Source organism: Callionymus lyra, chromosome 9, assembly GCF_982586985.1.
Source record: "Callionymus lyra chromosome 9, fCalLyr1.hap1.1, whole genome shotgun sequence".
Taxonomy (NCBI): Eukaryota; Metazoa; Chordata; class Actinopteri; order Syngnathiformes; family Callionymidae; genus Callionymus; species Callionymus lyra.
The window spans coordinates 14,785,251-14,799,732 of record NC_141826.1 but is presented as its reverse complement, the minus strand read 5'-3'; the positions used below and the strand labels follow the sequence as shown (position 1 = coordinate 14,799,732).

The window sequence follows — 14,482 nt, the reverse complement described above, 5'->3', positions numbered from 1 at the left end:
TGTTGGAATTTTCAGCCTGTTTGTCTCAGCCTTACATCTTGGCTGAAATGGAATGAAATCTGCATTTGGAGTTTTGGTCCACAATTGAGCTTGTGCACGACATATGTCTCTCTATATTTAGAATCTGACTTGTTCGCTACACAACTGTTGCAAGGGTGACACATGGAGACACTTGTAAAAATTGACACCTGGTAATTATGTTGGCTCTCTGTTGTATTATGTTAGCATGTAGCCGCTAACTGCTATGCTTACAATGTGTAATTAAAGCAGCTCTGGGTAGTTTGGGTACATAAATATATTTTTACTAGAATATTTTCAGAAAACTTGTTGAAAACATGTACCATGACTTGAGGTGTTTTGTGTGATTTTTATTTTCTCTGTAAAAGTTCTTGGGGATGGTGTGAACATGCTACATATCGCACTGTGGGGGCGGAGGATTACAGTACAAAAACAAAGTTAAAGTTATTTTATTAAGAAAGCCGTCATAACGCATATCATATTTCATTATCCACAATCTGATTCATTACCTCATCCGTATCCATCCTTCATTCTTCAACGGAAGTCTGGCAACACGACGTTTAGCGAGTGCTCATGGGAAATGTGATAATACCACGTTATCTCGTAAAACAAAGTTATATTGTGGTAATAACTTGTTGTCTTGTAAAATATTAAATTATAATGTGATAATAGCACGTTATCTCGTAAAACAAAGTAATAACATGATAATACCACCTTATCTCGTAAAACATGAAGTAATAACGTGATAATACCACGTTATCTTGTAAAACATGAAGTAAATACATGACAATACCACATTATCTCGTATAACATAAAGTAAAAATGTGATAATACCACATTATCTCGTAAAACAAAATAATATCGGGACAATACCTTGTTATCTCGTATAACATGAAGTAATAACGTGATAATACCACATAATCTTTTAAAACATGAAGTAATAACATGATAATACCACATTATCTCGTATAACATGAAGTAAAAATGTGATAATACCACATTATCTCTTAAAACAAAGTAATATCGTGACAATACCTTGTTATCTCGTATAACATGAAGTAATAACGTGATAATACCACATTATCTCGTAAAACATGAAGTGATAATGAGAAAATACCACATTATATCGTAAAACATGATTAATAATGTAATAATACCACATTATCTCCTAAAACATGAGGCTATAAATTGATAACAGCACATTATCTTATAAAACATGAAGTACAAATGTGACAGTCCCCGATTATCTCTTAAAAAAGGTGGTTATAATTTGATAATAATACCACATCTTGTAAAACATGAGGTAATAACATGATAATACCATATTATCTTATAAAAGAAATAATGTGATAGTAACATATTATCTTAAATCATAAAAGTAAAAACATGATAATATACTGTAATTTCTTAAAACATGAATGAATAACTTGATAATATCACATCATCCTGTTAAAAAAGTAATAACATGGTTGTTATTACCATCATATTAAGTTTTCTAGGGAAACGGAAAAATTATCGCGTGACAATATCATGTGATCTTGTGAAACAAAAGTAATAACTTGATAATATAAGGTTATCTTGTGAAAACATGAAAGTTATAACATGATTATATAACCTTTTTTTTTTTTTAAATGTAACAAGTTAAAATATATTATGTTGAGTGCAGCATAAATGTTGTTTGTTTGTTGTTTTCTTGTTTCCAAGGCAACTGATTCTGCTGCCAATATGCAGAAGTTATGGAAACCTTGGATGTTTTTAGAACCCTCATCATAAAAAACTTGCTGTGTCACATGAGGAGCAGATGACTCAGCTTTTTCTGGATAAATGTTGTGAGGCAGAGGAAATTACTACACAGTGGAAAAAAATGGTTTTGAAGTAAATTACTAACTACAACAAAAAATAAATGCAAGTTTCCTTTTAACAATATTGACAGTTTGTGTTTGCAACAATTGGCTTTTTTCCGTTAAGGTTTTTTTTTTATGTTTTTGCAAATATTGGCTAAAGATTTATTGAATTAAAATATCATCAATATTAAACTAATATGTCAAAACGCTGGTTAGCATGTAGCAGCTAACAGCTATGATAGCAAACGAAAGCAAACAAAGGATAAGAAGTGAACTAATTCAAACTTAAAAACAATCATTGATGTAATGTCACCTGTAAATTATATAAGCTCTTGATTCAACTTTATTTAATTAAAATGACAAAAGTTATAGCAGGGCAAATGAAGCATAATTGTGATGGAAAAAATATATATGGATAAGAAATACTGTTTGACTACTAATGCTAAACAATTTTTTTTCATACGTTGTATTTTCAAAAAGAGATTAATGGTTGAATATCAATATGTTATTGTTTTTTGTTTGTGTCTGTGTTAAATCTAGTTTAATTAACGGACAAGCTAACATTATTCATCTTATCTTCCATCCAAGTTTTCCAAGCTTGTATTTTTCCTTCCTAAGAATTCTCATAAACGAACCCAGATTATAGTTCTTTGCAAGATAATCGCTCACAATTGCTTTCTGAGTGAAACTACATGAGTCATAAAGTGAAGGTCTGCTTCTGGACGGAGGACGAGGAAAGAATGTGGCACCAGCGTGGCGACACCAACCCTCCGAACTAAAAACGCCCTTTTTCTTTTGGCAGAATTCTGGGGGAATCCAAACAGGAACTGGCCGGCCCGAGTACCGCCGGAGAGTGAGTGGGTCGGAGAGGAAATGACCGGCCTCGGGGTGTGGCGGCTTCAATCTCAGAGTCTCTGACCAGGGATGGGATTTTGAGAGTCGCTTAGAGCCACGTTTTTTTGGTGTATTTCATAGAAATTTAATAAAGTCAATTTTATCTGAGCTAAAACCTTCAAATGCTTATGTTTTCTTTTTTTTTTGGTTTGAATTTGATAACCTACAGATAGGTTTAAGGATGGTTTATTAACTACTATGTGCAGAAAACGTACCAAGATTATGGGAAACCGTGTGTAAATGTTCCATGCTTTTTATTAGTTTTTTGTAGGGAAATCATATACAGTATGTAATACAATCTTAACAAATATTTTTTCATCAACTTTTGTACAAAAAGTAAATAAACTCACCAAGCCTTTAACTTCAATAAACTTTATACACGTTAGCATGTTAGCACGTTTTGCTAGTTGCTACCACAATTGTGTGTAAAAGAATTCTTTTATAAAAAATTTTCACTTTTAAAAACAATTGACAGTTAGTTGAAGTTTAAAAATCTTTATTTGACACAAGTCATACCTTAGAACTTTCTTTTCTACCTTTATTTTGAAATGCAAGCATTGTATACGTTTTATGTAACCTAAATACATATATTTCAGGGTATATTGACTTAGGCCTTGGATATACTGTAGGTAAAAAATAAATTAACTACGATAGAAAAAACAGTCTTTAAATTAAATTCTTAGACGTTTGTGGAACTCTGGCTCTATCTAGTGGTCAAAAGGGTGAACAGTCATCGCGAGAGTCTCACTGAAGTTGCAAGTAAGTACAACTACTAGCTTGTACTTCCATCTATTGACAAAATATAGAACAACCACTTTACTACAGTAATCCAAGCGTCGGTTTTTGACCAATCACAGCAGAGTGTGTGTGGTGATGGTAAATTTCTCCAGAAAAAAACAAATGTTTTCATGTCTTTATTTTAAAAAATAGTTAAAAAAATAAAGCTTATCTACGATAAGTACAGTAGAGGTGCAAGATATATTTAAGACACACTTAAATCTACACATTAGCTTAACGTTAATGCATTTATATAAAACACATTTCTACTAACACCATTTGAAAACAGTGGTGCACTAAAAGAAACACCAAACAAACCAAACACAAGACCACAATTCTTTGAGTGAATATTTTTCAACAAGATCTATATGGATTAACATAATGAATAATAATAATAATCGTAAAGATAATGCAATGGCTCATTGTAAATCATTTTCATAACAAACCAAAAATAACCATCCGGTTACAATCCTCCCCCCCCCCTCGTTTCATCGGTGCCCCACCGATGAGCTAAGTACTATGACCAGGATCTAAAAATTGGCTGCAGCAATACTACTTGAGCCCAACACCTGAGGAGTAGTCTCTACCCTGATGGTCCTTGGGAGGTGATGGATGTTAGAGTGCTGCCCTGCATGGACCCGTGAAGACTTCCTGAGAGGGGCTGGACTCCTGCTGGCAGGTTGGTTTTCTAGCCTGGGAAGAAGGCAAGGAGGAACTCTTTCCCTGGGGGATGTCATGGATTGTCTTCTGGGCATGGAACGAAACCTCAAAGAATTGGAGGGACCTTGATCAGGCCCACTTACAAACACCCATGGACCTTCATCATCCTCTGACAGGTTCTCCTCGGATGGTGACTGATTATCCCCGGGAAACTGGGATGGCAGATTCAATGCATGTTTTAATGATGTTCGGTGAACAGCTCTGGTCTGGGTGATATCCTGCACTGGAGCTATGGAGTATACCACTCCACCCTGCTCTGGAGCTTTAACAACTTTATAATTAGTAGATTTCCACATATCCTGGATCTTACGACGTCCAGGGCCTCCATGGTCCCTTAGATAAACCCGCTGACCGACTTCCAAGGATCTGCACAACTTCCTCTGGTCATGTCTTTCCTTCCTCCTCTTTGTTGACCTTTCCTGCCATTCCCTGGCAGATTCATGGGCTACACCAAGGCGACGTCGGTGCTCTGCTACCCATTCATCCACACGGCCTGCCGTTGGTGTCGGGAGATGACCAAGGAGAGAATCTACAGGCAAATGGGGTTCTTGTCCAAACATGAGCAGGTGTGGCGATTCACCCGTCGACTGGTGTGGGGTTGTATTGTAGCTGAAAGTCAACTGGGGAAGGTGGCTAGGCCAAGACCACTTCTGGTCAGGGGGAAGCGTGCGCAGCAGGTTGTGCATTGTTCGATTGAACCTCTCACATTGTCCATTGCCCTGAGGATGGGGTGGTGCAGGTCTTCTGTACACCATACAAGTTGCACAGCTGCCTAACCAGGGTACTTTCAAAGTTCCACCCCTGGTCTGAATGGATACGTGCCGGAACACCATAGCGGAAAAACCATTCCTTAACAAGCACTTCTGCTACTGTGGAGGCCTTCTGGTCCCGGGTGGGTATAGCCTGGGTGAACTTTGAAAACACATCAGTCATTACCATCACCAGCTCTCTACCATCCTCTGCGCGCTCTAAAAGAGTGAAGTCAATGGCAAGAATCTGATTTGGCCGATCCGCTAAGAGGTGACCCATGGGGGCTCGGATCCTGGGCTGGGTAGACTTGGCTAAAGAACAACGCTCACACTGTTGGCACCAATCTCGGATTTCTTTGCCCATACGGGGCCAGTAGCAACACTGCCTCACCAGCTCTGATGTTCGCTCGATACCCTGATGTCCATGATTTTGGTGTAGCTGCTGGAGAACCTCTTCTTTAAGACACTCAGGCAGAAGGAGCTGGAGAATATTTTCCCCACCATCTGGACGCTTAAGTTGGTGATACAGCAGGTCATCTTTCATCACTATACAGTCCCACTGCTGTAACAGCCCACGTACCTGGGGGCTCAGTTGCTCCTTTTCTGCTCGGCTGGGCAACCTTCGATCCAGCCAGAAGTGGCGGAAGGCTCCAATTATTGGATCGGCTGCCTGAAGTGCCTGGATGTCGTCCGGTGACCGGGACGGAAGGGCTGCTTGCAACCCCACATGGAGATATTCTCTAGCCGCCCCATGGACAATGGTGGGTACTTTGATTCCTGGCATCATCTTCCCTAGGTTCTGGACGCCTTATCTAGGAAGCCCTCATACCTGAGGGCTTCCTAGATAAGGCGTCTGCATTCGTGTTGGTGCGCCCTGGCCGATAGCGTACCCTGGAGGCAGTAAACGTAGAGACAGTATTGGGAAGGACACGCTCATTTTCACAGTGGCTAGCATAGTGACCAGGCCGTTGACACCGTCTACAAATCACACGAGAGTGCCTAGAATGAGGGACTGGAGGCCTTTCCATCGCAGCCAATGTCTGGGTAATCTGGTCAAGCTGTTTCTGTTGCTTTTTACAAGCTGTTCAGAAGCAGAGTCAACAATTACAGGGTTAACATCAGTATGTCTAGTCACAGTTTGAGGGGCACAAAAAGCATACATTGTGGGCCAACTACCCTCTGATCCTCCCTCGCGTTCCCATCGTATAGCCTCAGCTCTGATGTCCAGCAGAGTCAGTTCAGGGTGGTTACGAACAAGTCTCTTCAATTCTCTGCACAAATCAGAACTGGTTACAAGCTCTACAAAATGATCGCGAAGTAAGAGTGCAGCATTAGGGACGCTCATTGGAGAGCAGGCAACTATCTTTTTCATCAGGCAGTTCCATGAATGGGAAAACTCTAGCAGAGATTCACCCTCCAGCTGTTTCCTGTTGAAAAATTCCTGCTGTTGCACAATATAGGACTTTGCACACCCATACAAGTCTTTCAGGATCTCAAGACCCGTTCCGGATTCTCCCCTTCAGCACGTGGTCTGTACTTGATCTCGTCCCGAGCCTCGCCCTCCAAATGATCATAAATAAACCAAGCCTGGTCACTTGGTCCCAAGTGTCTGGTCTTCATTCTGAGTTCCACTTCCTCAATCCACTCTTCAATCCCGATGCCATGACTGCCCCTGAAAACAGGGCATCGTCGCTCTCGTGGGAGGTACACCACTCTCTCCGAAACAGCAGCGCTCTCGGTGCGTCCTCTGAAACTTGGGCCCGCTTCTCTGGCATCACGCTCTCGACGGAACCGATTGTTCTCAGCTTGCAGGTGCTCCACCTGCTCCCGCAAGTCCTGGAGCTCTTCCGCCATAGTTACCAAGGGCAGCCAGAAGGGGCTGTCAGCTACCGGACCTGCCTCAAAAAAAAACAACCTTATTCACCATAAGCCAACACAGAAACAACCAAGCTGACTTGTAAACAACACAACCAACTATTCCTGTGGTTCTGACACACAACAGATACTTAATGAAACTATAAAAGGTACATTTGCCCGATTGCCAGATCCTGCCAACAACGCCAGAAAGTACAATCATTTTAATTGTGTTGAAATTACTCCATTTAGTTATTCTAACTTAATTAATTTTGATTCTACTCAGAACTGTCCATGCAAATTGTTACCTTAATTTTATTAGTACAAGAACTTATTTATCCATCTTCCAGTTTTATGATGTATATTCAAACACAGCATGTATATTGAAATTTAAATACCAAACAAAAAGGTCCTGAAACCGCTAAAAGTACAGAACTTTGATGAAATCTCAACAGTACACTTATACAGTATGTAAACAACAATATAAATAACAGGTAACTTATTAAATTAAGTTGTGAACTCACTATAATGTATTCACATTAAAAACTTTATAGGGTTAGTTCACCCAAAATGCAGATTTTCTACTCATGTTGACAAAAGGTTGGGATTATTTTCAGAGTCATCCGTTTCTTTTTCCAGTTATAGGTAAAAATATAAATCCATTTGAATGAATCAACTGAGTGACCAGGGAAGAACTTCCTCCAAAAATACGCTAAAAACATCTATGTTTCTGTAAAAATCGCTTCCAGGGCGCACAGTCTATTGTCTACACTGAATCACTGGCTATATTGCATGCAGTACCTTTGCAGTAGTTTATAGTTTTATAGTTAATAGTATAGACTTGTTTAATCTTCATCAAGGCTTTTATACATGCAAGTAAAGTAAAGATGTGTAAAGACTGTCAAAAAGCCTGAGCAGATAAATATGTCTTGAGATGATTCTTGAAGGAGTCAGTAAACTCCATCAAACACAGAGATGGACATTACACACGAGCAGTATGGAGGTATTTGACATGTTTGACTATAACTCTAAAAAGGAATGGATTACTCTGAAAATGGTCCAAACCCATAGTCGAAATGAGTGAAGTTTGAATTTTTGGTGATTTACTTAGTTACTGAACTTTATGCCTCCTGGCATGTAGGTAAGTAGTGCTGGGTTGTCTACCCCGACCTGGAGAACAATGTACTGTCTTTCGTCTGACCCCTCACCTGTGACCTGTGCCTGGTATGGTTGAACCTTCAGGGGCTTAACAGAACCCCCGCCAGTATAAACCACAGGATCTTCGAGGCACTCAAGCTTCTCCACCACGACAAGGTAGAGAAGACATTTTGGGTTAACTAGGCCTTTAATGGTTGAATTTATCAAATCAAATGTCAAAAATTTAAATGCAGTAAAGACATTCAAATTTACAATATTTGATTTGATAAATTCAACAATTCAATATTCTGATGGCATCAGATTTTTCTTCTGACTCTGCATTTTCTGAAAAGATATATTAAGACACAGATGAAGATGATGATGATGCTGATGCTGATGATGATGATGGTGGTGGGTTCAGAGCCAGTCGTCTCTGGGATGAAGGGATGAGAAAAACACAACATCAGAACCACAGTAAGAACAGCTCAGTGAAGCTTCATCAGTTGAGTTTCAATAAAAACAAAATGCAAAAAATAAAAGTTTTCATAAAAGTTAAAATGAACAGGTTCTAATACTGTAGTCACATAATTTGTAGTGTCAGCATTATTTTGAGGGTCATTTGTGTGCATGACAGTGGGAGAGTGTTTGACTTTGAGTTCAATAATGAAATCAGCAAACACATCGACCAACTGAACATAATGAATAAACATAAAAATCAAGACACTCACACCATAAAAACGTTGTTTCTTTGCATTTTTATAATTTTTTTAAATATTGAAACGTGTGAAAAACCTCCTGATGAAAGTGTGTTGAACTTTTTGTAATCATAATTTAAGTTTAATTTGATCAATTCCGAGTGTAATGGAAGCAGAATTAGTGTCCAGACACACACCAACACCTTCTAGAATCACAATGAAAGACTCGTCATCTTTGTTTCTGATTTCACCTCCATCTGTTACTTTTCTATCAAGAGTGTTAAATGTCGTCTCAACTTCAGAATCTGGAGGAGTTCATGACAACAGAGACCTCAGACTCGTCTCTTCTGGGGGAACGTGGATCTGGACACTCATGGAAAGAAGGAAAGAAGTGAAGAAGAAGAAGAAAAAAAGACTCACGGTTTTTGTCGAGTCCTTCATCCAGTCTGCGGATCACTTCATCCTGACCGTAGTTCTTGAACACACACTCGTACCTGCTCCAGTCTTCAGACTGACCAGGTGGACGCAGAAGTTCAGCCTTTTTCTGCAAAGTCCCGTCATGGTTTGGGAGAGTTTTTTTTATCCACATGTCATCATCACCAGTGATTATCTTTCCATCTTTCCTCCAAAACAAGTCAGTTTGTTTAGGAAAGAACTCTGTGGCGAGGCAGACGATGGGAGAGGACGAGTTCCTCTGGAGGAGAAACATTTGTGGAGGATCTGGAGAAGACAAAGATCAGTGTTTAGATCAGCTGATGGAGTTCATGACTGTCAGTGACACCACAGTCCTCTGAGAGCTTCTACACACACACACACACACACACACACACACACACACACACACACACACACACACACACCCCGACACACACACACACACACACACACACACACACACACACACACACACACACACACACACACACACACACACACACACACACACTCTGTCACTCACACACACCAACACGTCCTCTACCTTTTCTCAGCAGACGCTTCTCCCCGTAGTCCAAATACATCTTCAGCCGCTCTGGACATTCCTGAGTAAAATAGTCGTGGATTTGTTGGTTAAGATCATCTCTTGAGTTCAGATAACGTTTGATGTCTTCATCTTCTGAATGTCGAGTAAACCACTGTTTCCCCTCAATGTAGAACTTAATGAAGTCTTCTCCATTGTAGGCAAACAAATGATAACCTCTGACCTCTTCAGTCTCATCATCCCACAGACATCTAGATATCCTCTGGATCAAGTGAACACCTGAGAGACACAAGCTGAAATTAACTTTCACCTCCTTGTGTGTGTGTGCAGGTGTGTGTGTGTGCGTGTGCGTGCATGCGTGTGTGTGTGTGTACCTACCTTGACTTATGTTTAATCCTCGTGTTTTCTTCTCTAAGATCAGATTCTGGACCAGCAGATCATCAGCACATGTGTTCAATGTTTTCTCTGGATGTTCTTCTAAGACTCGTTTCATCCAGTCTTCTCTGGGTTCTGGTCCACTACTGTTATAGTGGACAAAGTGAACATGGTGCACATATCCATCCACGAACCTTTGGTCAGCTGACATGACTTCATGATAGGAGAGAGAGTGAAATTCTGCAGGAACAACAAGACTAAGTTAATATTTCCATCTAAACATCTTCACTGACAAGAAGGTTCTTTAAATTGTTACAGAGATGTTGAAAATATTAAATGATTTTCCGGATACTCACTGTGGAGTCTTGATACTGTATCAGTTAATGTCTTTACCTTGATTTCACTTCCATGAGTGTGTGAGTATGTTTGTGTGTAAAACTCTTAAGTTGGAGTCACTCTGGCACATGAGGTGAGAAGTAACTCTGGCTGTGTTCTCTACCTCCTTGTTTCCTGATTAATTAGTATTTTTAACTTTAAAATAAAAAACGATACTCAAAGTAGGAGATCAACCACCACCAGGGGGCATCCATTGGTGTGTTCACAAGCCACTTTGACCAGCACTAATCTTCCTTCTTCATCATTTAGTTGTTTTTATCATTCAAACTTTACCGAGTAAAGATTGCCATCTCTTCTTCGAGCAGCTTTGAATGAGCTGAAGTATGCATTAGAGTAGCCAATTTCAAAGTTTATTATGTTTGGTCTTGGTTAAGTGTGTTTCTTGGAGGTATATGATTTCTTGGCCATTAGGTTTTATCTCTTCACTTGATTATTTAGACCCTTTAAAGTCAACAAAATTATTTTAATACTGTGTGACATTTTCAAAAAACTCAAAACTCAATCCAAAGCCGTCTCCCCTCAAAACAACATTCTGAAGTAGAAGAATTGCATATCCAGAAGAATCTGTCGACTGAAATGCTAGAAAGTATTTGACGTTGAAGTTTTCAAATCAATATATAAAAATAGTAGAAATGATGGCATGAAGGAGAAAGACTGATGTGAAAAAGTTGAATTAAACTTAAAAATGTTACAAAGAACAAAAAAAAGAAGAAAATAAAGAAGAAGACAAATAAGAAAAAAAAAGAAAGAGAAGAAGAAAAAAAGTAGTAGGATTTGTATTAGAACTTATTGGTTTTTGACCATCAACATTTTTTTCTAGCTATTTAATTTTATTTTCAGTACCACACTGTCACACTAACACCCCCAGAGAAGACAAAATTCCACAGAAAAGTAATTTTCCTGACATGGCAGGGAAAATAATCCGCTGACATATTGTACTTCCTCATGAAGGTTATTCAAATGTGGTCTGTTGACGTGAGCATCGACTTTTCAAGCAGAGAGGAGGAGGAGTTCAGTCAAGTCAGTCATGAAGGATCAAATTACCAAACGAATTCAAGATCCATTTCCTATTAATGATGTGACTTCTTTGTTGTGTAACCTCTTCATTGTCATTGTTTATGAAATCAGGATTTCTGGTTGATGTAAGGACTCAAGTGAAGTGTGAGTTTTAAATAAATAGTAGTTACCACACCCGTCCACCATTTGTAATTTGGATTTGTAATTCAAAACCTTAGTGTTCCCGAGTTATTAACGCGCAAAGATCCAATCTGCCAACATCGACATTTTCAGTAAAATGCTTGATTAGTGAAATATATAAAATCTGAGTCCCTCTTCATGATACAAGATTTCTATTAAAAATAAAATCATGAGAATAAAAGTCAGTGGTTTACCTGCTGCAACACGAGCACCCGCAGAGAAGAAAACTATATATAACAGAAAAATAATTTTCCTGTATTGGTAGGGAAAATAATTAATTGAAGAATTACTATAAAGTTTATCCATTTTTTATTTTTTTATTTTATTTTTATTTTATTTTATTTTCACTTTAAGTTGTTGTTTCCAGCTATCATTAGGTGTATTTATTTGATGGACCGTGGAGAGCTCTTGACTCGTCATGTCGTGGCACAGGAAGTCAAAAACAACTCAGTATTTCTGATAAAAAGTTTTCTAGTTACTCAATTGCATTTTCAGTACCACACTGTCACACGAGCACCCCCAGAGAAGACAACAATCAACAGAAAAGTCATTTTCTTGCCATAGCAGGGAAAATGATCCGCTGAAATATTGTACTTCCTTGTGAAGGTTATTCAAATGTGGTCTGTTGTGAGCATCGACTCTTTCAAGCACAGATGAGGAGTTCAGTCAAGTCAGCCATGGAGGATCAAATTACCAAACAAATTCAAGATAAAGTTTCCTATGAATATGAATTTCTTTGTTGTGTAAAGTGAAAGTCATTTAATGTATTAATGTTTTTTATCTGCCATTTTCATAAAGACATGATCACAGCTCATCCTACTGAATCTGATCTATTTTCAGTTGACTGACAGTTTTAGGAAAGAAAACAAGGCTTTGAAAACAGAAGAAGAAAATGCAAAACAGACAATTTAATGCTAAACAAAATTTGAGTATATTTTCTTCTTTGCTAAGTTATACTTGTACTCCTTGATTGTCTTGACTTTGAAATTTCAACGAAAGTTAAATTAAGAATTATTTAGAAAATGAAACAAACAAAACAAAGCTGAAATCATAAGAGGGATTAAAGACAAAACATTTAGTCTTTATTTTAAAGCTAAAGTTGCTAGTCTGACTCTTGGTGGTTCTTACAAGAGTTTCCAGGGTCACTAATGGCAAATTCCACGACGACCATGTGCGCCATCGGCCATCTTAGAATCAAGTGTTTAGAGTTACTGACCAATCCTACATGTACAATTGACTAGAGCCGTTAACCTGCATATTCTACTATAAAAGATCCACCATTTTGTGAGAACTTCGCGTTCTGGTATTGGAAGACGTCTGCGATAGATCTCTCTGCTTGCTAGCGCCCGTGTTCACATAAGTTTGTCTCTGACTTCTGCATAATTCACTAAACGAGCATTTTTACTCATCCATGTGTCTGTCCTTCATTTTCCACCACCACGTACGAGACTGGGGAGGGGTCGGTTCACCGGAACACAAAATCCCCTCATCAGTAAAATACTTGATTAGTGAAATATTTGGAAGCCGAGTCCCTCTTCATGATGCAAGATTTTATTAAGAGTAAGATCATGAGAATGAAAGTTAGTTGTTTACCTGCTGCCACACGAGCACCTGCAGAGAAGTAAACTATCAACAGAAAAATAATCTTCCTTCCATGGCACGGAAAATGATCCGCTGAAGACATACTGTACTTCCTCATGAAGGTTATTGAAAAGGGGTCTGATGAGTTCAGCACCGACTTTTAAAGCACAGAGGAGGAGGAGTCCAGTCAAGTCAGTCATGGAGGATCAAATTACCAAATGAATTCAAGATCCATTTCCTATAAATCATTTCATCAATCTGCCATTTTCATAAAGACATGATCACAGCTCACACAGAATTATTTAGAAAATGAAACAAACAAAACAAAGCTGAAATCATAAGAGGGATTAAAGGCGAAACATTTATTCTTCATTTTAGAGCTAAAGTTGCGAGTCTGACTGTCAGTGGTTCTTACAAGAGTTTCCAGGGTCACTAATGGTTCCAATTGACTCCCTGAGTCCTGAAATCTGTGACACAACTTAAAAGGGATTTAACACAGGCTGGGTAGATACCACACACGTCCATCACAGAGCAGTGACAAAATGGTAATGCTCAAGCAAAAGGGACTCAAAACAAACCAAACCTGTTTTGCCATCAGAGGGCTTGGCACCGTGGTCAAGCCAGCACCCAGTCGGGATAGAAGAAATCTGTAGTGCACAAATCGATGCTTATTACGGTATTGGCGTCCAGCAGTCTTTTCGAACGAATGCGAATTATTATTAATGTTTCATAAAGAAACTCAGACTTTTCAATGAATGAAACCCTCATTTAAAATCTATTTATTAATATAATAAAAATATTTTTTAATGAAGCACTTTGAAAATGGTCTTTCCAACCCTCCTATTGTGATTTTATCTTATAGGCTTACATTTAAAATATCCCTAGTTTGGCATGGCTGAAATTTTTATAGAGTGAAGCAGACCACCTGAAGAATGGACTCATTGGAGATTTCATGAGATTATATCGTGTACTTTCAAGATAAAGGCCCTTTGAAAAATATCATGGTAATATCCATGTGTGCTATTTTTAAATGTTTGTATAGAAAATATCCCTAATGTGGCATGGCTGGAATGTATCTAGACTGAAGTAGACTACCTGAAGAATAGACTTAAGAGATGTTATGAGATTCTATTGTGTACTTTTAATGGCGTGTTTACTACAATTGATAATGAACTATGAATTAAAATTAGAACGCAATTAAATTAGTTCTGGTGATTTTTAAAATCCTCTACTATTGTTCAATATCCGCCCCAACTAAAAAAATGT

At 38.5% G+C, this 14,482-nt stretch overlaps 1 protein-coding gene across 3 annotated transcripts in view; it reads right to left on the bottom strand.

Moving 5' to 3' along the window:
• Window positions 1–7,153: 7,153 nt before the first annotated feature.
• LOC148071970 (class I histocompatibility antigen, Non-RT1.A alpha-1 chain-like) overlaps window positions 7,154–14,482 on the bottom strand; it is a 30,581-nt gene continuing 23,252 nt past the window's right edge. Inside the window, exons 1-5 of one of the 3 annotated variants that reach the window (XM_087798771.1) lie at window positions 13,229–13,326; window positions 10,046–10,282; window positions 9,668–9,946; window positions 9,109–9,408; window positions 7,154–8,426 (exon numbers count right to left, since the gene is read on the bottom strand). In XM_087798771.1, coding sequence (XP_087654897.1) covers window positions 8,311–8,426; window positions 9,109–9,408; window positions 9,668–9,946; window positions 10,046–10,282; window positions 13,229–13,319 — 1,023 coding nt within the window. In that variant the 5' untranslated portion in view covers window positions 13,320–13,326 and the 3' untranslated portion in view covers window positions 7,154–8,310. Of the gene's footprint in view, window positions 8,427–9,108; window positions 9,409–9,667; window positions 9,947–10,045; window positions 10,283–13,228; window positions 13,327–14,482 lie in introns of those variants that run through there. The other 2 variants (XM_087798770.1, XM_087798769.1) reach the window with 2 other exon arrangements.